The following is a 24,925-nucleotide window of genomic DNA, read 5'->3' as shown; positions in this document are numbered from 1 at the left end:
ATTTCTCCATTACGTTGTATATCGTAAAGGTTTTAATCATGAAAGTAGGTATTGTAAAAGAAAAAAATGTCGACAAAATATAAAAAAAAAAGTAAACAAAAGAAAAAACACTGAATGCATTTTATTTTTCAAGAAAAAAAAAACTTGAAATGATATGACAACTCCCATACCTCTCTATTAGTTCTGTTCCAGTAGTTTTTGAGTTTTGTAATATACATATAACCACCTCTGTAAAAAACTTACATACCTACTTGAGAAAAAAGTATAATAATTTCCAAATGGAACGTGAATAGCTTACATATATGTACGGTTCAGGATGCGTCCTTTTTGTTATCCTTGTTCATGACATGATAAAGTTAGTAGTACCTACGTATTTTTTTTTTTTTTTTAATTTCCCAAGGATCACAAATACACAAATAAACTCTGTCAAGAGCTAAGTAAATTTACATTAATTAATCTCCAAAATATTATGAAGAGAGACTGTTGAAATGAAATAAGCCACTTTTATGATAATAATCAAGAGTTTTTTTTTTTATTTTGCGTAAATGGCCATATTCAGTGACAGTTTGTGATATCAAAAATGTCAACGAATGACATTCTCTTACTATAGGACACACAAAAGTGACAACATGTTGAAAATGAACAGAAAAAAAAAACCAAAAAGACATCCGAAATGTCATTGCAATCATGATGTGGAAGGAACGAACACATCCGTTTGTTTCTATAGTATTTTTTTGTCTCTTTCTTTCTCTGAGAAAAAAATAACGCTGGAGATTGTAATGAAAAGTTTACTTTTATTTTTTTTTTCTTCTTGAAAAATGTTAACCTTGTTTGCAATGTGCACATTGACAATATAATTGGCAGTGGAAAAATGGAGGTGTGACTTTAGTTTTACATCGTTCAAAACGGTTAAAATTAGGAAGAATAAATGTACCAGTTCGTAAAACACTGAAATTTTTTCTATAGAGTCAATTCACCACACATATATTAGTGGAGTAACTAAAGCTCAAAAATTGGCAATATTAGGGAACCCGGCCGAACAGCTTAGATTTTGATGATCTTTTTTTTCAAACGTCGGTAATTAAAAATACTTTAAAGTCTATAGATTAAAAATTGCCGGTGTTGCCGTTTTGATTTTTTAAATTTAATTGAAGATTTTTGTGAACAAAAACAAATTTTTTTCAAAATTTTTTCTTAAATTTCATAAATTAATTGATGCCAAAAGATTGTCTAGGAAATTCAAGGAAAAAAAATATATGGGAGTGAGGGACAATCTTCCATAGTTCAAGCGATAGATGCAATTTTCTTATTAATTGACTTCAAACACAAAAAAAAATATTTGAACACAACGGCAACACCTACAATATTCAAATAAACATTTTTTAAAAGCTAGAAGCTTAGTCATATATGTAAAATTAAAATTAAGTTAATTGAATGAACAGCTTTTGAAAGAATGGTAATTGAACTCAGATTTTTGAAAAAAAAAAATTATTGAAAAAATTTTAACATGTCGTTTTTTAAACTTGGTCGTAATATAAAATGCATTTATTTTCAATTTTTTTTGGCCGCATTTATTATGATTTCAAATTATAAAAGGAAATGTCAATATGTATTACGGTTTATGAAAAAAACTAAAAAGTATTTCATTTTCGAAGAACTTTTTTTAATAAAAGTTTTGAAAAAAAATGTAACTTATTTTTTTTTTAAAGTTCAACATCAAAACATAAAATTATTTTTTATTCATTTAATAACCCTTACTGTTGAAAGCTAAATAGCAAAAATTTAAAGTTCCTATTTACCACAGTCTTTGAGAAAATTAATTATTTCAATGCAAAAATTCAGTTTTAATAAAAAAAACCATTGAAATTGAAGTAATTTTTCATTTTTTTTTTTCAAAAGTGTGATATATTTTACCTTTTTTGTTTCGAAATTCAACTGATAATATTTATGGCCAAAATTTTTTTTTAAATAAATTCATATTTTATTAGAAAAAGTTTTGAAAAAAGTCATTTTAAATTTTTCTAAGAACATTTTTTTTTTTAATTCTGAGTTTGAGGACCATTTTTTCAAAAAGTCTTGATTATTAAATTTAAGAGATAAGAATGAGCTTCTGGCTTTTTAAAAATGTATTTTAAAATATTGTAGGTGTTGGTGTTGTTTTCAAAATATTTTTTTTGTGTTTGAGGTCAGGATGTTAGAAAATTGCATTTATCGCTTAAACGATGGAAGATTGTCCCTTACTGCCTTTTATATATTTTCCTTAAATTACCTAGAGAATCTTTTGCTATCATTTGTTTTATGAAATTTAAGCAAAAAAAAATGGTTTTGTTAAAAAAAATTAATTTTAATTGTAAAAAACAATACGGCAACACCGGCAATTTTTAATCTATAGACTTTAAAGTATTTTTAATTACCTACGTTTGAAAAAAAAAAATCGTCAAAATCAGAGCTGTTCGGCCGGGTTCCCTAATAATTTGCTTTAGTTACTCTACTATATGTACATAATAATAAAACTATTTTTAAACAAATTTAAATATTTTAATCATAACAAAACGAAAAATAAACAAATTTCAATTTTTATGTCAACTTTCCAACCAGATATGTCAGAAAAAACTGAAAAATAATCACGTTCAGGAAATATTAGGGACTAGATATTTAGGCAACGTCATTTTCTAAACGGAAATTTGAGTTAATTGACTGAATTAGTTTGAATATGATGTTATTGTCAAATTTCGAAACTAATTTAAGAATTTTACAGATCGCATGGGCAGACACCAAATTTCGCTTCACTTTAATAAATAAATAATATTAATTATAACCGATAATGCACTTTTTACTCGTTTTTAACACAAATAGATTTAATTTTTCTAACGTAATTCTATAATTAAAAACAATCAGCTATCATTTTGACAAAAAAAAATTTCCTAAATGTTTAGGGAACATTTTCTTGCCTAACTTTCAAGTCAGCTTTTCAATAAAATTACCTAAATTGGAAGGATTTTTTTGACAGTTGACAAATCAAAGAACGAGAAATTACCTAAATATTTACTGCCTAACGTTTCTGAACCTGTCCACTGGGTGAAAAAAGTAAACCCTTTGATTTTTAGAACACTTTTAGTACTTTTTTTGTGACATTTTTTTGCTTTTTGCTTATATAGTTTACGCACTCACTTTTTATGTGATTTTGTATTTAGAAAATAATTTACTGCTCTGTTTTAAAAAATAAGAAAAACAAGAAGTATCATACGGGCTTTAAGTTTTTTACAATATTTTAATTTTAAATTTTGTTTTTAAAGTTTTCATATCTATAAGAAATTTAATTATCAACAAAAAATTATTATAATATTTATTTCTCAAGATATAGCCCGAATACTAAGTATGCTTAGAAAAACAACGACTTTGAAAATTTTTTTTTAAAGTGATTTCCGAGTCCCTAAGGTTAAAGTACGTAAAAAAAATAGTGGTATTGATTCTTGTCGTTTTCCTGGTAAATTGAAGCAGTTTTAACATGCAATCCTTTTCATCAATTTGGTTTTTAACTGAACCACTTTAACCATTAAGGAGTCCGTCAAAGCTTACGGACCCTCTCTCCGTCCATTGATTCGAAGTTCTCAGACCTTTCGACTTATTATTGGTACAAGACTTTGACATTTCTGTACTTTACAAAATGAATTGCAAGACATTAAAAAATATTACGGGAATTTTTTTTTGTAGAATTGAGTATGGTGACTCGTACTGTGAACACTTAAAAGAGGATTTCTTACGGGACAAATATAATTCCAAAATTCTCCTAACAACGAAATGAATTTTGAAAAAAAAAAACTGAGAAAGGACCTATCTGTTACATCCCTAAAATGTTATTAAACAGTGTTTCTTAATTGAAAATTTAAACCTCTTATGTTTGTATGCATGATTTATTTATTTTTTTTTTTTTTGTTTATAAATTTTCAAGTATAACATGTAGTATAGGCATGTATTCTATCATTACAGGTTTTCCTTGTGTAATGTGTATGTAACTATCCAGTGAATGTGTATATAATTAAATGAACTAAAATACAATATTTGGTTGAAAATTGTTTCCATTCAGATTGATTACTATAGATTACCTGCATTCTATACCTCAATTCTACTCTATAGTAACTTTGTATATAGCCTTAGAAGGAATTTTATTTACTTATGTTGTTGGCAATCGATACAACATTGTACTTGTCTATTAAAGTGTGATGCGTTTCAATCAATATTTAAACAATTTCATCCAATATATACGAGTATAGTCCGTTGATTCGTTTCCAATCAGGCACACCGAGGCTTATTTTACCTTTTATATGAGGCATATATGTTATTATGTGTGTTCACATTTATTGCAATTTTGTTATACGAATTGACTGACCAAACGTTGTTGTGGAAGTTGTAGATAATGATTGAACTGAATAGAATAGTTATCGATTTCGTGCTTAAGGATGTGAAAATAAATCACAAACAAAATTTGTATGAATGTTCGATTTAGATGAGTTCTTATCTAATGCCGAAACATTTTTGTAATTTTCAAAGTGATTTACCTACCTGAAATATAGTATTTTTTGTATAAATAACATTCGTTTTGTTTGTTGTTGTGTATTACTAACCTGCGTATTAGGGTGGGTCAAAAAAATCGAAAATTTTTTTTTTGATTTGGTACTCCGAAAAATCGATTGCTAGACCCCTCTAGAATATACACACCAAATATGAGCTCTTTATATTAATGGGAAGGTCCTCCGCTTTGTAATTTTCCATTTTTACATTAAGCTTCTACTAAAAAAAAATAATTTTTTTATTAATTGACTTTTTAGCAAATTTCTTTTCATATTCTTGTAGGAAATTGAACGCTCTACAAAAAAGGTTTTATACACTTTTTTCGTTTATCTAACCGTTGAATAGATATTTGAGGTCCAAAAATCGAGAAAATCTTTAAAAATTCGTTTTTTGTTCTTAATTTTGTAACAAATTGAAAAATTATAAAGATCAAACGCGCAAGACATATTCTTGTTGAAAATTGATTGCTCCACAAAAAAGGTCTTATTAACTTTTTTCCTTAATCTAACCATTCTAAAGATATTCGAGGTCAAAGTTAAAAAAAAATATAAAAACATTTTATATTTTTAAAAAATTTCTAATTCACTGAAACTTCATTATTTTCAAATTAGCAAGATATATTCTTGTAGGGGCTTAAACGTTCTACAAAAAATTCGTTGGAATGAAATTGATTGCTTTAACCGTTTAGAAGATATTCGTATCCAAATCGCAATGCATACGGGTCATAAGAAAACTATTGAAATCAGTGAGCATTGGTTTGGATACGAATATCTTCTAAACGGTTAAAGCAATCAATTTCATTCCAAAGAATTTTTTGTAGAACGTTTAAGCCCCTACAAGAATATATCTTGCTAATTTGAAAATAATGAAGTTTCAGTGAATTAGAAATTTTTTAAAAATAAAAAATGTTTTTATATTTTTTTTTAACTTTGACCTCGAATATCTTTAGAATGGTTAGATTAATGAAAAAAGTTAAAGACCTTTTTTGTGGAGCAATCTATTTTCAACAAGAATATGTCTTGCGCGTTTGATCTTTATAATTTTTCAATTTGTTACAAAATTAAGAACAAAAAACGAATTTTTAAAGATTTTCTCGATTTTTGGACCTCAAATATCTATTCAACGGTTAGATAAACGAAAAAAGTGTATAAGACCTTTTTTGTAGAGCGTTCAATTTCCTACAAGAATATGAAAAGAAATTTGCTAAAAAGTCAATTAATAAAAAAATTATTTTTTTTTAGTAGAAGCTTAATGTAAAAATGGAAAATTACAAAGCGGAGGACCTTCCCATTAATATAAAGAGCTCATATTTGGTGTGTATATTCTAGAGGGGTCTAGCAATCGATTTTTCGGAGTACCAAATCAAAAAAAAAATTTTCGATTTTTTTGACCCACCCTACTGCGTATACACTATACAGTTACTTACAAAACATGGCTGGGAAAAAAGAATTAAAGATAGAAGAAAAATATATTTTCTATATTTTATGTTAACAAACATTTTTGCATATTAATTATATTGATTAATTGAAATTAAGAAAGTTAGGTAGGTACATTTAAAAAAAAGAGAAAATAATTTTTGAAATGCTTTTGAAAATTTGACATATTTTTTATAAAAACATTAAGTATGAAACGTTTTTATCTACAACTTTTTCAAAATGCGATAAAATGCACTTATCTACGTTTTCAATTGAAATAATCATTTTTAGCCAAAAAACAAAACCGACTTCCATGGATCAAAACTGGGCTTTATGGTTTTTAAAACAGTTCCTATGGCTAAAAGTGAACTTATTTGAAATGGGACCACACTGCAGCCACCAGCTTTCCAATACAAAAAGAATTATCAAAATTGGTTCACTCAGTCCAAAGTTACGCGGTAAAAAAATATTTTTTGAAATGCTTTTGAAAATTTGACATATTTTTTTTTAAAACATTAAGTATGAAGCGTTTTTATCTACAACTTTTTCAAAATGCGATGAGTTTTTTTTTTTGATAAAATGCACTTATCTACGTTTTCAATTGAAATAATCATTTTTAGCCAAAAAACAAAACCGACTTCCATGGATCAAAACTGGGTTTTATGGTTTTTAAAATAGTTCCTATGGCTAAAAGTGAACTTAATTGAAATGGGACCACACTGCAGCCAACAGTTATGCGGTAACAAACATAAAAAAAAAAAAAAAAAAAAAATACAGTCGAATTGAATACCTCCTCCTTTTTGGAAGTTCGATCCACTTCGATCCACTTCTTTACCGACTAGTCGGTAAAGAAGTGGATCGAACTCAATCTCGATATAGAAGATATGCCCACAAAATGTAACAAAATTCGATATGTTTTTTAGAAAATAGAGGTTTAAATTGATAAAGATAAAAACATACAAAACTTCTAATTACAACTTGTAAAATGTGTTAAAGAAAAATGGCTCAAAAAGACCAAAAACAGTAGATTGTGAAAATCCATATTTTAACCAATTTTAGCCGTATTCAATTTTTGTAACTATTATGTTGAAAAATGAAGTATCTTCTTTTCTTCGTTACATGTTCAATATCTATAAATTCTCAAAAGATAAAAATAGACTATTCAGTAAAACCATCGAAAATGTCGTTTTTTTTTCTCTTTTTTCAATATTTTTTCTTGAGTTTTTTACAATAGTTTAATTTAAAAATTTTTTTAAGGGGTACATATGGATAGGAAATTTAATTTTTTACAAGAAAATCCTTAATACAAATTTACAGTGTTTGCTTATTTATTCAGCTTTCAAGTGCCGTTTTTTTTTTTTTTTTTGTTCAGTTTCATCATTTTTATTACTCAAAATATAGCCCGAACATTAAGTATGCTGCGAAAAAGAAAACGACAAAAAACTTTGAAAAATTATATCTCGAAAACATATCCATCGTAATTTTTTTTAAAGTGATTTCCGAGTTCCTGAGGTAAAAGTACGTAAGAAAAAAATAGTGGGATTAAGTGTTCATTTTGGCTGTAAACGAGTGTTTTAAAAGACATTTTGAGATTAAGAGATTTTAATATTTCTTGATTTGGTTATGCGCGTTTTTTTCTCTGGACTTTGGTTTTCAAAATTTAAAAGAAAGATCCTTGGTGATTCCTATTGAGTGTTTAAGAATATAAAACAATTTTAGAAATCATTTTTGCATGCGTTTTTGTGTGTCCTTTTTTTGAGAAAACACAGTTCTTAAAGGTTATTATAAAAATCACTGTGGTTTTTCAGGCAGTTAGTACCTAAAACTCAAGATTTAAAAATTTTACCTTTTTTTAAATCAAAATTATAAAAGTCGTTTTTTAAAACAGTTACATTAAATCTGTTATTTCATATACTGACTGAGAGATGGAGTTATTAGACCCACTTTTTAAATTCTCTTCAATAGTAATTTAATGTTTGATTGAAGTAGTAATTTCGAATTTTTCTACGAATTTATTTATATTCTACATATTACGAAAATTCGCAAAGTAGTACAAATTCCTGGTATGGGCAAATGGTTGAAGTTTTCTGCCTGAAACCCCTCTTCTAAAAACAATTCGCTTAAATGCGTTTTTGTTAAAGCACAGGTGGTTCAACAAAAGCAGCCCCTAGAGGACAGTGTTGTGTTTTAAAAAGCAAGCTTTGAATTTTAACTCAAAGCATTTTGTCATAAGCAAAATTAAATTATTAATTGATGGCAGAATATTTTTTTTTTTTTAATAGAGTATGCGTACTTTTAAGCACAACCTTGAAAATGCTGGTGAGCTCTGGTGCGCCTTCTGCTGAAAAAAAAAACTAAAAAAAAAACTACCCTCACCAAGGTCATCATATGCATGCATGCATACACTTTTCTGCATTCATCGCACATGCATCATTTTTGTCCCATGGCGTTTATAGTTAAGAAAAAAAAAATTAAAAAAAAAACTTCAACCGGTATCCTGTTGTTTTTGCTGAATTGATTTTATTTTTGCATTCTCTCCAAGCTGACAAAGCATCACTTAGTTCTATGGCTAATGACAATCATTCTCTCATTATTTTATTCATGAAAACAATTTGGCATCGTTCGGGCGCCCATGGATATAAAAAAAAAAAAAAAAAATGAAAAAAAAAAATAGAAACAGAATTTGAATTTGTACACTCATTCAACTTTTTCCTCTTCTCTTTTCTGATGGGTGGCAGGCAGGAACAGAAAGGCTTTTCTAAATCAACAAAATGCGACAAAAATGCTATAACGCGCCTGATTTCAAATAAAACTAATTGCCTCCATTTCGGCAGAGGATAAGTCAATTAGTTAAACTTAGTTTTATCACAATTGTACCAATTTCGCCTTGTCGCACCAGGTCCAGGAATAAAACAAAAATGGAAAACTTTAATTAAAATAAAATTAAACTCGTCCTCGTCCTTTTTTTTATTTTTTTTTTTTTTTGTTTTGTTTTTGGCTTTATCATCCCATTCAACCCATTTTAACCCTCAACTCACAATAAAAAATAAAATTGGTACTTCATTCCCCTCTGATACCTTTGGTTCGCACGAATAAAAAAAAAAAGACTTCATTTTGCGTTTTATAGTAGATTTATATAACTGAAACGTTTCTGGGGTCCAATATTATTCATGAATGCAGTAGTACCGCTTAATGTAACTTTATATTATCTCATAGTTCTTGTCCTTGATGTAGTCTTCCTTCCTTCCTTCTGTTTGGCTTCATCTCCGTAACCATTGTCGTTTCGCTGTCATGCACTGGAGATTCCCGCAAACCAAAACGAATCCTTCTTCTTCTTCTTCTTTGCATGGGCTTGCCTAGCCTGCTTGGCTTTCTCCTTGTATACAGCACAGACACCCATCATAGCACTGTCAAGCTCCTCTTTCTCTCTATGGGAGGAACAAGAAAGCCCACATAGAATTCAGGGAAGTTTTTTTTATTTTTTTTTTTTTTTTGTGGAAGCTAGTTTACATTTTTCAAAATGTATCCATTGTCTAAGGTTTGAGGTTGTAAAGGAAGAAGTCAAAGTACACTCCGGCTCAATTGCTTTGACATAGTTGTCTTTTCTGTTTTTGAAAAAGTTACAAGCCATTAAGAAAAGTCGAAACTACGATACCGAGAGATCTTTTTACTTGCTATACAGGTAATATAGAGCAAGGTTAGGATTCGAAAAAAAAAAAAATCGAAGCCGTGATAACAGTCAGGCATAACATAACTATGATGGAGAATGCCAAAAAATTAGGTCCCGCAATTCTGTCTGCACTACAGCCAACACTATTGGAGCGAAACAGTTTTAGGGTGGTTAAAAAACACTTTAAAAAACACATTTTTAGATTTTTAAAAATATTTCACTTTTTTTTAAATTAATTTTTTGAAAACTGCTTAATTAATTTTATTGAAATTTTAAAATTTTTTTTTTGAAAAATCAATTTTTCGAAAACGGATGAATGAATTTCATTGAAACTTTGTTTTTATGTGTCAATTTAAATTTTCTTTTGAATGACATAGCAAATGTTTTTGGAAACATTTTTGAAAATTTTTACATAAAAAAAAAAAACTACTCAAACGATTTTCAAAAAATTCTTTGTTATATGTACAAGAATTTAAATCGCATTTTGATCTCAAAACTGTTTAAGGAGATGTTTTTGAACTTCAAACCAAATTTTATATTGTTTCTAATTATTTTTTTTTAATTTCTTGAAAAAATCTTTTATGAAATTTAAAAAAATTTTTAATATTTATTTTACGGATTTTTAAAACATTGAGATTTAACACTGCTTACCTAGACGACAGTTGATCTTGTACAATCAAATCATGAAATTTATTTGAGGAAATATTTCTTCATATTTTTGGATGGTTGATAGCATTTAAATAAGGTTGAAACAACTGCGAAAGGTCATAGTTTTTTACTCGACTTCAGCAAAACCAAAGCAAAACTATTGTTAAATCTTGCGTTCAGAAAATCCCCAAAGTGTAAATAGTCAAAGAGGAAGCAGCTTCGTTGTTTGAAATAGAGAAAAATAATACCCCTGCCTCACTTAAGTGAGGTTGAACCTCACTTAAGTGAGGTTGAACAAAAATAAGAGGTTGCTTCTTTTTTGTCGATCAGAAAATTTCAAGTCGTCAGAAAGGTTACGTTGAGATATTGGAAACACTTTCAAGGTCTAAAGAAACCAAGATATTTCAACTTCGCGAAACAACCTGACCAAACCCAAACCCCAAATAGGTACCTATAAACTTGAAGAAAAGGCGACGGAGGGCTCCCAGTCTCGAGAAAAGATACAAATTTTTCAAGCTTTTGCATTATTCTCGAAAACAGTAAAATTTTTGATTAACATTAAGTGAACATATGTAATTGTCTAAGCTACTGTAACAAATCTGCGTTTCTAAAAAAAGTCGAATAGTGGAATATGGCGTTGCCGTTGCCGTTGTTTCTGAAAACTGATATTTTGGTTATTTACGTAGGTAGTATTTTTTCATTCAAACCTTACAGACAGATATTTTTTTATCATTGTTAATGATTCTGGGGATTCAAATTTTTAAAACAAAATTGGAAAAATATTTTTTTTTTAATTTAACCAACTCGATAAATTTTTAGCAATTTTGTTACTTTTGAGATTGGAAGCAAGAGTCTAATGTGTCTATAAGAATATCATGGTTGAAACGGTATTGGTTTTTTTGGAAAAAATATTGATGCGTCACCCTAACTAATTTTGGTAAAACGTTTACATTTGAGATAGAAGGCAAGAATAAATACTTTCCATAAGATAATGTTGGGGGAAGAGGGTGTTTTTTTTTAAAGAGGGAGTAAATTCTATAATTCCCAAAAAGACAGTGACTCGTTAAGAACTTTCATAAATGAACTTAGGTACATTGTTTTTTTTTATATGTCGTCGGTGGAAAGCAGAATTGTTCTAAGTCAAAAAAAGCTAATTTTACAGGGGACGATTTTTAAGTTTCAAATCGATTGAAAACGATAGTTTTTTGCTCGTCCATAATTCAAGTTATATTTTTTTATAAAGTTTGTTCTTTCCTTTTGAATAAACTGTACAAACTTACCTACTATTTTTTAATATTTTTAAAAACTAAAAACCCAAAATTGGACATAGAACAATTCCTATACAAGTACGCACTTTCCTTAAAAAAAAGTGGACTTATTACAAAATATGATTGGACTTAGAACAACCAAGAATACGTGGGTCTCATTTTCAGAAGGCTACTTCCCTGTTTTTATGATGCTCATACTTCTCATGTTTACCGGCAAAATGTTCTTTGTTTTCCCTGGGGTGCTAGTTATCAACATTGTGCCCTTAAAGCAACCATCTACATGATAAAATCGTCCTTAAGTAAAAAAAGTTAGATGGCTATTTCCAAAGACATTTCTACTGTTCAGCAAACTGATGCTTACCACGAATACATCATTTATTACATTTGTGTATTCATATCCAGCGTTTAGTTTTGTTTGTTTCCTGAATAGATGATGAGACTCCAATTTCCAATTTCCATTTAAACGTTATGTGTATAAAATTTGTTGCAAGGGATTTAGAAACACATTTTGGTTATTAAAATGTGTCTGATGCTCTTCTTTGGATAAAGCTTGTTTTTTGGTGACTTTTCAAATAAAAAAGAAATTGTAACTATGGAAGTTTTGAAATTTGTTTGATAAAACGCTATTATCAAAAGAAAAGAAAAATTTTCAAAGTGAAAATTTAATATTGAAAAATTTTTGGTTGAATGTATTTTTGAAAATTTCTGAAAAATATCCGAAAATATCAAAAAATGAGAATTTTTTTCATAGATTGACTTAGTATGTTTTTTTAAAGAATTGCGTCTTTTTCATGATTTTTTTCTTTAAGACTTCCAGAACCTTTCTAAAAATATATTCATCTGTTTCTAATTTGTTAAAACTGAGTGTATAGCATTTTCATCTTCAACAAAAGCTTTAAACTATGAATATATATATATTCACTGTTCCGTGATTAGTTTGATGCTCTGGATATAGTTCGTTCGTTTTGCATTTGTAGTTTAGATGAATTACAACAGAGTATTTATGTAAATCAGTATTTGTGGCCAATTTTAGTTTTAAAGACATCATAATTAATGAATTGCTAAGGAGGTCATTATTCAAATTAAGCAAGAAGTATTTTATGAACAAAAAAAAGAAGGTAATAAAAGAAAGATAAAATATAAAGGTTAATTATAATGAAAAATAAAAAGATTGAATTTCAAGGAAATAAGAGTGAAAAAAAAAGAGAGAATGCTTTTTGGTAAATAAATAATTCGTTTTTTAAAATAACTAGTTTTTTTTTTTAAATTGATAAACTATACCATCCTTCAGGTTCAAATGCGCCAAAAACAATCTAGATACTACTGAAGGGTGTTTGTTTGTCAAGCATAATTTGATAATTCCTTGTTTTTGAGTGATGCGGGCGGCAGCTTCAGGGGACATTCGAATAGAAGGGACATACATTTATTTATAAAGCAAACTTGGAGGCCAATTAAGAGAATCATTACATCCAATAATATTATTTGTAAATTACTCTTTGAGGAAATCACTGACTTTGTTGTAACGGGCCCTCAGGGCTTTATTATTCACCACCAAAAATATATCTTGAACTAATGCCAAATAAACTTGTGTGATTATTAAATTTTGTAGCCAATAATCTTAGCTAGTAATACTTTATTCACATCAAAGAAGAAGAAGAAGGGATTTCTGTCTTTTAAAAAACGATCTTAAGGAATTTATTAAAGGGGTGATTCTTGGATATATTCTAAAAAAAACAGAGGTTGTCTGTAAAGCAGACTTACGGACGATGATTTTACGTGATAACGTCGTCAGAAAAAAGGTTGTGTGCTTTTGTTTAAAATGAGTCAATTGAAGCGTTTATTTATTTCAAACAATCATAATTTACAAGAAAAAGCTGAAAAAAATACCTTTTTTATTTTCTCATTATATTAATTTTTTTTATTTTAAAAGCTTACAAAAAAAATTATGCAATTTAAAAGCCAAGTATTTCTTCTTAAGAATAAAACCATTTTTAAATTTGTACAATGCGCAAAAAGTTTAAAAATAATTTATTGAAAACAATCATTTTCATCAAAAAAAGCAAAAAAAAACATGAATTTTTATCTTCTCAAGTCATTAATTTCATTTTTTTCCCTAACAACCTATACAAAATTTTATACCGTCTGAAAGCTTATTGTCATATATATCGATCAGGTCTATGAGACATCTTCAAAAAGAGCTAGAATTTTTTGAACTCGATCAAATTTCATTAAAAAAAGCAAAAAAAAAAACATTTATTTTTATGTTCTCAGGCTATGGAATCAATTTTTTTGTTTGAAAACCTATAAAAAATATATACCATGTGAAAGCTTATTATTTCACCTTTCACATGACGTATCTATCCCATTTCAAAGAGCCTACAAGAGAAGTTAGAATTTTTTAAGATCAACCATGTCGAATTTCCAGACTGGTGTCTGTTCGGGGGGCAATAGAAATCCACTGGTGTTTTGAGGTTTTTCGCAAGTTTCTTGATTTAACATTGTGTAGGTTGCAGTTAGTCTACCGTTATGTGTGATATACCAAATGAAAGGTAAGGTATCAGGATGCTCATAAAAAATTAATAATATTTTTATCTGCTCTTGGTCAAAAGTTATAACCTGTTGAATTTGAAAATTTTATTTTACCGTTATCTCAAAATTTTGTTTACGAAAATGATTGAAACTTCGCACACTTATAGTCGTAGTCATGGTCTATCATTACTCAATATACTTTATTCCTGTATACATTAAAGAAAAAAAATAAAAAGAAAAAACGATGAAAATCGGTTAAAAACGGTCAAAAAACGTGTTTTTAAAAAACTTATTTCTTCCGTTATTCAGTCAAAACTCACTAAACGATTCCAAGTTTTTGCACATGTATGAATAAGGCCAAAACCTACATGTCCAATCAGTTTGAGATTTTTTGAACGCTCTAAAAAAGCTAAAAATCAAAAACTACCCAAAAATACCCCTAAAAAACAAGGTGTTTTTAAAAAATTCATATTTCGAAACTCAGAGTGTTAGAAAAAATCCGTATCAGACGCCTGGCATCTTTAGAATTGTCAAAAAAAATTTCCCCTACCCAAAATCATCATTTTGTCATAGCCCCAACAAGTGTACTTCGTTCAAACAAAACGTTATAGCTTAGTTTCAAAATTTTTTTAGAATTTTTTCTTAAATGCAGTTATTCTTAAATTAATCTCATCTTTCTATAGCAAACAAATCAATTCTCTACGACTTCGCGTTTAGATTTTAGCCCAAATTTCATCTTTCCGTTTTACCCCTGTTTACCCTATTAAATGACGGAATTTTTAAAAATCCTTCATTTGGATTAAGCTTTAGGTTATTATTTTTCAAATAAGCTATAGTAGATTTTTGTATCTCTAATAGTTTATTTTTAATTTTTAATTGAAATTTTTGCGCGCACTGCGAAAGTGCGAGAGTGTAACGTTAGAAAATGGCGTCACTTTTTTGTGGGGGCTGCCATCATTCATCGAGTTATAAGACGTTATCACGTCAAAAACTATAACACTGGTTAACAGCCAAAATGGACACTCAATCCCTCTCAATCAAAATTTTCGAATCCTCATAGTTTTAAATTTTTCATGTGTAATACAGATGTATTGTATAGGTATTTAATAAAAAAAAACAACTGCGTTACTAAAATAGACCACAACGTTACCGTGATTTGAACACAATTCTCGAACAAGCCATTGTATTTAATACACTCATAAATCATTTATTATATTAGTATTTATTTAAATATATTAAACAAAGAGCAAACATGTGCAATAATTCCCGTCACATTAACTACAAGATAATTGTTATGTAGGTACATAATACCTACTCTGTTAAAGAATCATTAATTAATTTTTATTGATGTTAATATATAGTGATATAATATTTTTAATAAAATAAAAAATTGAATAAAATATATGATTATATAAAAACTGTAATTTATTTAATATAAGAAAAGTCACTTAAATTGTTCAAAAATTTTTGATTATTAAGTTCTCGAAAAATTGACTCTTTCCGGATGCCTGATTTCCATTACGAATTAAACGCCTCAAACGACGTCTTTCAGCTGGCAACAATAATTTATTCGAAAGTTTTACTGTAGTGCAAAAATTTGCACACGCCAATTTAGATTTCTTCTTATAGAATTGACTATGTTTTTCAATTATGCAAGATTTTTTCATTTTCACTTCACGCCTATAGTAAATAATATTGTCTGGATACATTTCTGGATTAGGTCGATAGCAAACGATTGATGTGTGCGCAAATCTACCATAAATTTCTACAGTACTACGAAAATTTACTTGATTGTGGTTTATCGTTCGTTGGAATTCTCTGGGATAGATATTGGAATCAAATATTGCACTCTTTACTACCTTTGGTAATTCGGTATTGTCAATCAGTAATTTTTCCACTTTTACCATTTTTTTATGAGTTTCCCATGGAAATTGCTGCTCATAGTATGTAGTAGCTGAAGTGTCAATTTTATGTGTCTGTGGATGAGGAAATTTTTCAATAACAATGTCTCCCTCGTGAATTTGGTTAGGTTCATTGGGATTGCTTTGAATGTAAACGATTTTTCCTTGGTAGATTTCGGAACTACGAGTAGAAGGCTCATCAACTCTCCACCACCACATTGGAGGAGGGATCATGGGTGCTATATAAGGGTTTTTATTTAATTTTAATGGATCAAGCATAGCATTTGAGAATTGAGAATGTGACAGTGCAGACGATGACGACGACGTCGACGGTAATTCATCATCATCATCGCTAGATTCAACTTCATAGATAACTGATGCTGAATTCGTATAACGTGAAGAAGTAGATGGATACTCTTGATAAACTTGTTCCATCATTGCAGATCCAGGTGATAAGGTATTCTTTGGTTTTGTAGAGTAATCGATTGGATTAACTTGAAGTACTCGTGAATCCATAGTGAGATAGTATAATATGCAATTTTTGTTCAAAATTAATCCTTTAAAAATGAAATTAATTCTTTTGATTTGAATTTATTTTAACTTTGTACGTTAAATCTGTAAAAAACGAAGACGAAAAAAAATAAAAATGGCTACGAATTCAACGCAATTAATTTACCAAATTAATGGAACTGTCGCTCTACCAATAAATTGACAATTTCTATGATTTCACCACTATTGAAAAAAAAACCAAAATTGGAAAACTTACAAGAGTGAAGTCAACACAGAATGCGGAAATAGTCAACAACTCGACACCAAATCTAAAACAAAACTGCATCCAGTAAAAATTTTCAATATTAGAAAATAGCATGATGCATTTTATTAAATATACATATATCTTTCATTGTATTTAATGATTTCTATTGTATATTATAAATACTTTCTAATACAGTCAAATGAAACAGCAATTACAAGTAACGATAGGAAAATACATCTTTCTGGAATTTCTCTCGATATACATACAAAAGCTCTAAAATTTCAAATCTTAATATAATGTCGATGCAGTTACAATACCATACCAAGGCACTTTTGATAACTTATATTATAAATAAAATGTTTTGTAGTTGTTAATATTTGTAGGATTGGCACACACCCTACTTAATATTATGTTAATTTTCTTGCATCTACAAATATTAAGGGGTAATTTACCCACAGACAGTAACTCACATTATAAGATCAAACTAGCCGACCCCGCACTCAAAATTCGAGTGCCAATTGTAACTTTTATTTATGCTCAAATAAGCACACTACACAAATCACTTTATTTACTACTAAGAATATGCAACACTTAATTTTATTCGAAATTCGAGAATGTCTTCGAAGGTTCTCGTCTTTGCTTTTATAAGTTTCCACTTCCAGAAAGGAGAGCGCGTGGTTCAGCACATTTGTTTTTGTTTTTTTCCTCAATTTTAATTTATTGTTTTTATCTATTTCGGTAAAAAAAAATAAACAAAGTATACATTCTGCACATCTAGATAAAATTTCCTATCGTTCGGTGTATAATTTATGCCCCTTTGGTTTTTGTGGGCCGCGTATTTTGTACCACAAAATAAGTGTTTGCCGTTTTATTATATGATGATTATTATTAGTTGATTAAAATAGTATTGTTATTCAGTGAGGAAAGAATAAAATCAATGTGGCCATCATTGTATATATATTTCCATAGTACTATCATGAAGTAAAACGATCTTAGGAACTCTAGTGGTGACTTGAAAAAGCAGAATTTGTATGAAAAAAACACACTGAGCGCCACCTCAAAAAAGTGGCGACATCAACTAATACTAAATTCGACTTCATGATAGTACTATAGAAATATATATACAATGGTGGCCATTTGGTTTACATCGATTAATGGTATACCTATTTATTACTTTATACCAAATATTTTCCCAAGTTACTGAAGTGATTTTCTTTAAACTTGGTAGTTATGAGTTTTCTTACATTTCATAGAGGCGAAGTTGGAATTTTATTTTTAGAACCAAAATTTACAGTACATACCAGTTATTTAGCCAAAAATAAAAAAAAAAACTGTCTTTTCTAAAAAACTGAAATTTGGTAAATAGGTCGTAATATCAAAGTTAAAAAAATGATAAAAAAAAAAAAACAAAAACCATAGATTTCGAAATATTTTATCCAATTTAACCGTATTTGTAACCATTATGTTAAAAGATAAAGTATTTTCTTTTCTTCTTTACATGTTCAATATATATAAATGCTCAAAAGATAAAAATAAATCATTTAGAAAAAACTTCAAAAACATCGTTTTTTTGGTTTTTTTTAATAGTTTTTCTTAGGTTTTTTATCGATAGGAAATTGAATTGCCTACAAAAAATTACTTAGTAAAATTTTTTAAATTCCCTTTTTTTATATATACACAAAAACTCAAAAAGTATGGTCATATCCTATAAATTATTCATAGATTTTGAAGAAAACTATCTTTTTATCTCTGTCAGAAAGTGTGCTACATATAATAAAACATATAATTGTGTCTCCAGCAAGGAACAAAATCTAAACCACCCTGCATTACCATGCGCAAAAATAACCTAAAATTTACCGTGTTTTAATGTAATATACCTTATTGATTTCTATTTATTCCAATTCTTTTAATTTAGGGCCAATTTTTCAATAGTCAGTTAAACAGTCAGTTATAGTCTAAGAGCCAGCGACCTAAAGTTTGCAGGTAATTGCTTAGTATTCAGCCCTATGAAATATGTTCAAGGACATCCCCAGGCATGTTACTGCAAATTTAATTTCTCTTATATGTTTTAATTTCTCTTATATATTTTGAGTCAAAAACCGAAAACTAAAAGTCAAAATCTCTTTTACTTTTTGAGAAAACTGAAAATTACCAAACCTTCTATTTTTTCACCAACGCCAAAATTACGGCTATTAATTATGTCTTTCAGAAAGGAAGTAAGATGTTCACGGGTTTCATTGCAGGAATCGTTCAATGGGTTATAAAAAATATAAAACCGCGGAGTGCTATTAAATGAGAGGGTGGGAACTGGAGATAGGGGTGCAAAAGCCCCCTTTTTGGTTTTTTCAATGTATCTCGTAAACAAAGCATAATTTTGAGATATTGTTCTTAACAAATTTTGTAGAGAATTAAATTTCCTATAATAATAATGTTTTTTAAAAATTGATAAAAGAAATTTCCTTACCAAAACAGTCAAAACAAACAAAAAAAAAATCAAAAAAAATCAATTTTTTTAGTTTTTTTACTTTTTTGGTTGTGTCTCTTTTTTGAGCTGAGATAGACATTACTATTGCTCTAATAAAACATAGAAGATTAAATTTTCTTTAAAATGCTGGTCTTATTAATTTTTTTCATTGAAAATTAACCAAAATATGGCCATTTGAACCTATCTTTTTTCGCAGATTCAGTTTTTCTCAAGTAAAAAAGAAACATTTGAGGGGAAAGTACTATACTTAGCAACCAAGAATTGATAGCGGTTTTTTGTAGAAGGGTTATATACAATCTTTTTTTACTATGAGAGGGGGTGTCTATCTTCCCCCGTTTAGGCGGGAGGGGTTATTAAAAAAAAAGAAAAATACTTAAAATCAAAAAAAATTATTAAAAAACAACGGTAACACTTACAGTTATGAACGATACTTTTTTCGAAAGTTAAAATTATACACTAAATTTAAATTTTTAAGTTAAGTTATTTAGGTCCAATTTATTCACACTCCATTAAATTTAAAGTCGCCATTAAAAAAGGGAAATTTTAAAATTTGTATGCGATTTGACAGTTTTATAATTTTTAATGGAGCCTTTAAAAATAATGGAGAGTGAATAAATTGGGCCTTAAACCGACTATTTCGAAATAAACGATTTCAAAGTCAAAATTTTAGAAAAAAAATTTAAAAAACACGTTGATTACTGTTTTAAGAATGACTTTGGATTTCAATACGAAGTTTATCCATAAAGTAAACAGCCTCAATTGATTTCTTATCAAAAACTGAAAATCATTATGTTCCTACACAGAGAAAAATAGACCACATAAAATAGAACAAAAACAATAAGATTTCTCTATGGTTTTCATCCAAGAAGGAAACCTTATTAAAACAATCGGGTTTTCCTTATTGTTTTAAAATCTGCAAAAAAATAAAAAAAACGATGACCAGGTTGGGAATCGAACTGGAGACTTCAAATCATTAGTCGCCCACCTTACCACCTGAACCAACCTGCCATGAAATTATTGATCGCGATTTTTGTTCTAGTGCTAAGTTGCAAAAAAAATCAACTTTTCAGTCAAATTTTAATAAGATTTTCTCTATAAAAATAATTAGAAATCTCCTTAAAAAAACCTTATTAATCGTTGATTTTAATAAGATTTCCTTATGAAATGTATGGACGGTAAAACAATATGGCAATCTGTTAGTTTTTAGCGGGTCATATTTTTCTCTGTGTATGCCTTCTTGTTTTCCTTAAAAAATTAAAAAATGCAAAAACTACTTTCTTTAACAGGCTCCTTCATTTATTTAGAAAACAATTGATTTAAATAACTTAACTTAAAAATTTAAATTAAGTGTATAATTTTAGCTTTCGAAAAAAGTATCGTTCATAACTGTAAGTGTTACCGTTGTTTTTTAATAATTTTTTTTGATTTTAAGTATTTTTCTTTTTTTTTTAAGAAGATAGACACCCCCTCCCATAGTAAAAAAAGATTGTATATAACCCTTCTACAAAAAACCGCTATCAATTCTTGGTTGCTAAGTTATAGTACTTTCCCCTCAAATGTTTCTTTTTTACTTGAGAAAAACTGAATCTGCGAAAAAAGATAGGTTCAAATGGCCATATTTTGGTTAATTTTCAATGAAAAAAATTAATAAGACCAGCATTTTAAAGAAAATTTAATCTTCTATGTTTTATTAGAGCAATAGTAATGTCTATCTCAGCTCAAATAAGAGACACAACCAAAAAAGTAAAAAAACTAAAAAAATTGATTTTTTTTGATTTTTTTTTTTGTGTGTTATGACTGTTTTGGTAGGGAAATTTTTTTTATCAATTTTTAAAAAACATTATTATTATAGGAAATTTAATTCTCTACAAAATTTGTTAAGAACAATATCTCAAAATTATGCTTTGTTTACGAGATACATTGAAAAAAACAAAAAGGGGGCTTTTGCACCCCTATCTCCAGTTCCCACCCTCTCATTTAATAGCACTCCGCGGTTTTATATTTTTTATAACCCATTGAACGATTCCTGCAATAAAACCCGTGAACATCTTACTTCCTTTCTGAAAGACATAATTAATAGCCGTAATTTTGGCGTTGGTGAAAAATAGAAGGTTTGGTAATTTTCAGTTTTCTCAAAAAGTAAAAGAGATTTTGACTTTTAGGTTTTCGGTGTTTGACTCAAAATATATAAGAGAAATTAAAACAAAAAAAAAATAATACTTTATTGGGTAGATTTTATGAAAAAAAAAAAAAACTGTTTGAACTTTTTTTGAATTTTTTTTCAAAATTTTGTGTTTGAAATTTTTTGTTTCAAAAACTATTCATCAAAAAACATTTATATAAAAACCAGAAAGTAGTATAACCTTTTACCTTTAAAAAAAGGTATCGTTTAGTTTTGTTAGTGTTGCCGTTTTCTTTAAATATTTTTTTTTTTGATTTAAGGTCGAGTTCTTAATTTAAAATTTTTTTCACATTCAAGTGCTTGGCAGACCGTTTTTGCCACGGCTGACGAGACTTTTTTTTTTGCAGTAACATGCCTGGGGATGTCCTTAAACATATTTCATAGGGCTGAATACTAAGCAATTACCTGCAAACTTTAGGTCGCTGGCTCTCGGTCTATTAGTACTTATTCCTAAGGATAGAGAAAAAATCAATTTTTCAACAAGCAGATATAGCTTATTCCTAAGAATAAAACTATCTGCTTCTTTCAGAGACGAATAAAAATTATTCTAAGGAATAATCTCAACAAAAAATATTGTGTCAGTTGTCAAGAAAACAAAAACAATCATGAATAAAAATGACGTTTAATTTTAAATATTTTTGAATTTGACAATTTTTTTTGTTATTCTGTAGAATAAATTATTCTTGATTGAAAAATTGAATGTTTTTTCTGATTGTTTATGAGCCTAATAACTTTATTCGTCGAACAGTTAATTGACTGTTTATTAGAAGATTGAAAAATTGGCTCTTATTATTATTATTTTCCAGAAGAATTGAGCTAAATGAATTGGTAGCTTCAAACTTGCTGAACGAGGTTCGAGTGTTAATTGCGTGACAGCTTAGTCACCGATTTTAAGAATATTGTTATTCTTTTTTTTTAAGTTTACAGTTCTGACTGTGGCAACATTTTTTAAGTTTGTTTTTGCAAATTGAGATCATATTTACGATATAATTAGATATTTAGAACTGCATTACCATAAACATTAATTTAGTTGGTTAAGACAAGCTTTAACTTTCAAATAAAAAAAAAAATCACAAAAATTAATTTAATTTAGCTCATTGTGAAATTTTGTCAAAAATCGAACAATGTATCTTGCAATGTAGTTTTTGTAACTTATCTTCAATGAACTGCAGCTCACAGTTTGGGGTTTAATCAGTACACACACGTAAATTCATTTGCTTTGATTGCGTATGATTCCTGTAAAATCAAATGGCTCCGTCATGCGTCTCAAAAAATGGACTCATCTGTGCTCCGAGCCTTAGTGTTAAAAAGCATTTTGAACCATGAAGTGAAAATGAAGAACAAAATTTAACTATTGAAAAAATAATAATAATCAAATTATTATTATTATTGATAAAGTATGTAAAAATAAAAAATCCTTTTGAAAAATTTTCTTGGTTTTGATAAAGTTTTAATTTTTTTTTTTTATTTATACTTTTTTCTTGAAATCAAGGTAGTAATATTTGAGTGGAACTTCTTAATACTTTTTATTTTGTGTTCAAACATTTCAAAGCAAAGAAAAATAGCACCAATTCCGGTTAATTTTTTACTTGCTCTATAGGGCAAGTACCTTTTGGTTTCGTGTCGAAAAAAAAATTTGAGGTTTTAATCAAAACCAACATTACGATGATGGAGAATTCCAAAAAAGTGGGTCTCACAATTCCGTCCGTGCGTCTGTGCGTCTGTGCGTCCGTGCGTCTGTGCGGTTGTGAGTCCATCTGTGCACATTTCCACAGCCTAAACGGGTGGATGGATTTTCTTCAAATTTGGTAGAGGTGATTTTTATGGAATTCCAAAAGTTGATTTTTTTTGTTTTTTTTTATATCACGCTTAGAAAGTGTACCTCCCATACAAATTTTTCAATTTAAACCAAATATCTCGAAAACGGCTCTAACGATTTTGATTAAACTTTGCTGACGTAATATTCAAAGCAATTGCAGTAAAACTGCATAAAAAAGTCAAATAAAGTATATTTTTTTTTTTAACAAAATTTTGCCCTAAATGTCGGCTCTTCCCCAACATCAACAAAATTTCTTTAAATTTATATGGAGGCAGCTCTTTAAATCTACAAGTAAACTATCATAAAAGTGTTTTTAACTGCATGAGCAGGTACGTGCGACACCAGTGGTGCATTTTATTTTCTATAAAAAACAAAGTTTTAGTTTTTCAAAATAGCTTTACTCTTTAGATTGATTCAATCTCAATACAAAATAGTATTAAAAAAAGTAAAACTTTTAGTCTGGCTAAGAAATAAACACAAAACACTTTGGTCTAAAACAGTGAGAAAAATTATTATTATTATTATTATTATAGCTATTATAATTCAAATTACAAGTACTGAAATTTAGAAATTATAAGGTCGAATATTTTTAGACTTGTTTATTAACTAAATAATACAATTTATTTAATTCAATTATCTTTACAAATGTGAAAGTTATCTTTATATGTGACGGTACACCCCCCCCCCCCCCCTTAAGATAATTTGTTTTTTGTTTTTTTTAAGAAAATTTTGATGGAGTTACAACAAATATTTAAAATGTCCTTCTTTATTTTGTATGCATAGTGACTCTGTTTTTGTTTTTAATTTCATTATGAATATGATTTTCATTTTCTTAGCTAGTATTGCTAAGAAGATGAAGGTATTTTAGGATTTCTAATATTAAAAATAAAAATAATTAAAAAATAAATTATTTCTCAATTCAATTTCGTTTTGAATTTTTGAATTTAAAAAAAAAAAAAATTTTTGAGAAGAACTATTTTTTTTTAAACAGCTGTAGAGATTTTTCAATTTTTTGTCCTACAAGAAAACTACATGCCATTCTTCGTCTTTAAGTCCAAACCATTTAAAGGGATGTTTTTTGGACAAAATCAATTAATATGGTGTTTCATTAATTTGAAAAAACAATTTTTGTACACTACTCATGAAATTCCTTTAAAAATCTTACTATGCATAATTATTCCTAGATTGTTCTCATAAAAAGCTTGAATTTAAGTGCTTCTTTGACCATGAGAGCTTGGAAGCGTACGACTGATGTGTGCATTTTATTTTCAATAAAAATAATAATATTTCAATTTTCAAACAAAAAAGAATTAAAACTCAAAAAACGTGAATTTTATTATTTTTAAAAATCTTTAAAAAAATTGTTTTAAATGTAAAAAACTAATAAAATTTGTTTTTTATTAATTACTTAAACATTATTTCCAATTTTGATTTCGACTAAAAAACAAAGATTGAATCTCTTACAAGTAATTCAGAAGCGAAGCAAACGGTCATAGAGGTATTGTTAATAAAAAACGATTCAATAAATATCTTTTTTACTTTTACACCCTATTTGCCGAATTGCACACAAAAATTTCAATCAAAATCGTTAGAGCCGTCTTTTGAGTTAAATGGTTAAATGGCTGGTTAAATGGCTGGTAGGTACTCTTAATTTTAGCATTCTTACTTCGCTTCTATGGAAT

The 24,925-nt window shown here is 28.2% G+C and overlaps 2 protein-coding genes and 1 long non-coding RNA gene across 5 annotated transcripts in view; 1 reads left to right on the top strand and 2 right to left on the bottom strand.

Annotated features, from left to right (window-relative positions):
- LOC129912063 (calmodulin-A-like) overlaps positions 1–24,925 on the top strand; it is a 235,590-nt gene that overhangs the window by 120,747 nt on the left and 89,918 nt on the right. The gene's annotated exons all lie outside the window — the stretch shown is intronic.
- LOC129912066 (uncharacterized) lies at positions 8,231–12,248 on the bottom strand. The gene is made up of 3 exons (XR_008771737.1): positions 11,935–12,248; positions 11,785–11,867; positions 8,231–9,415 (listed from the first exon to the last, which is right to left on the bottom strand). It is a non-coding gene; the product is annotated as an uncharacterized LOC129912066 (long non-coding RNA).
- On the bottom strand, positions 15,306–16,883 carry LOC129912060 (uncharacterized). Of its 2 annotated transcripts, none has more exons than XM_055990162.1 (2): positions 16,680–16,883; positions 15,306–16,618 (listed from the first exon to the last, which is right to left on the bottom strand). In XM_055990162.1, exon 2 carries the CDS (start codon positions 16,517–16,519, stop codon positions 15,560–15,562), a length of 960 nt encoding a protein of 319 aa, XP_055846137.1. In that variant the 5' UTR covers positions 16,520–16,618; positions 16,680–16,883; the 3' UTR covers positions 15,306–15,559. The 2 variants fall into 2 exon arrangements, with proteins under 2 accessions (XP_055846137.1, XP_055846138.1); XM_055990163.1 differs by having other exon boundaries at positions 16,770–16,817.

This window comes from Episyrphus balteatus, chromosome 2 (assembly GCF_945859705.1).
Source record: "Episyrphus balteatus chromosome 2, idEpiBalt1.1, whole genome shotgun sequence".
Classification (NCBI taxonomy): domain Eukaryota; kingdom Metazoa; phylum Arthropoda; class Insecta; order Diptera; family Syrphidae; genus Episyrphus; species Episyrphus balteatus.
This window is presented reverse-complemented; position numbering and strand designations above follow the sequence as displayed.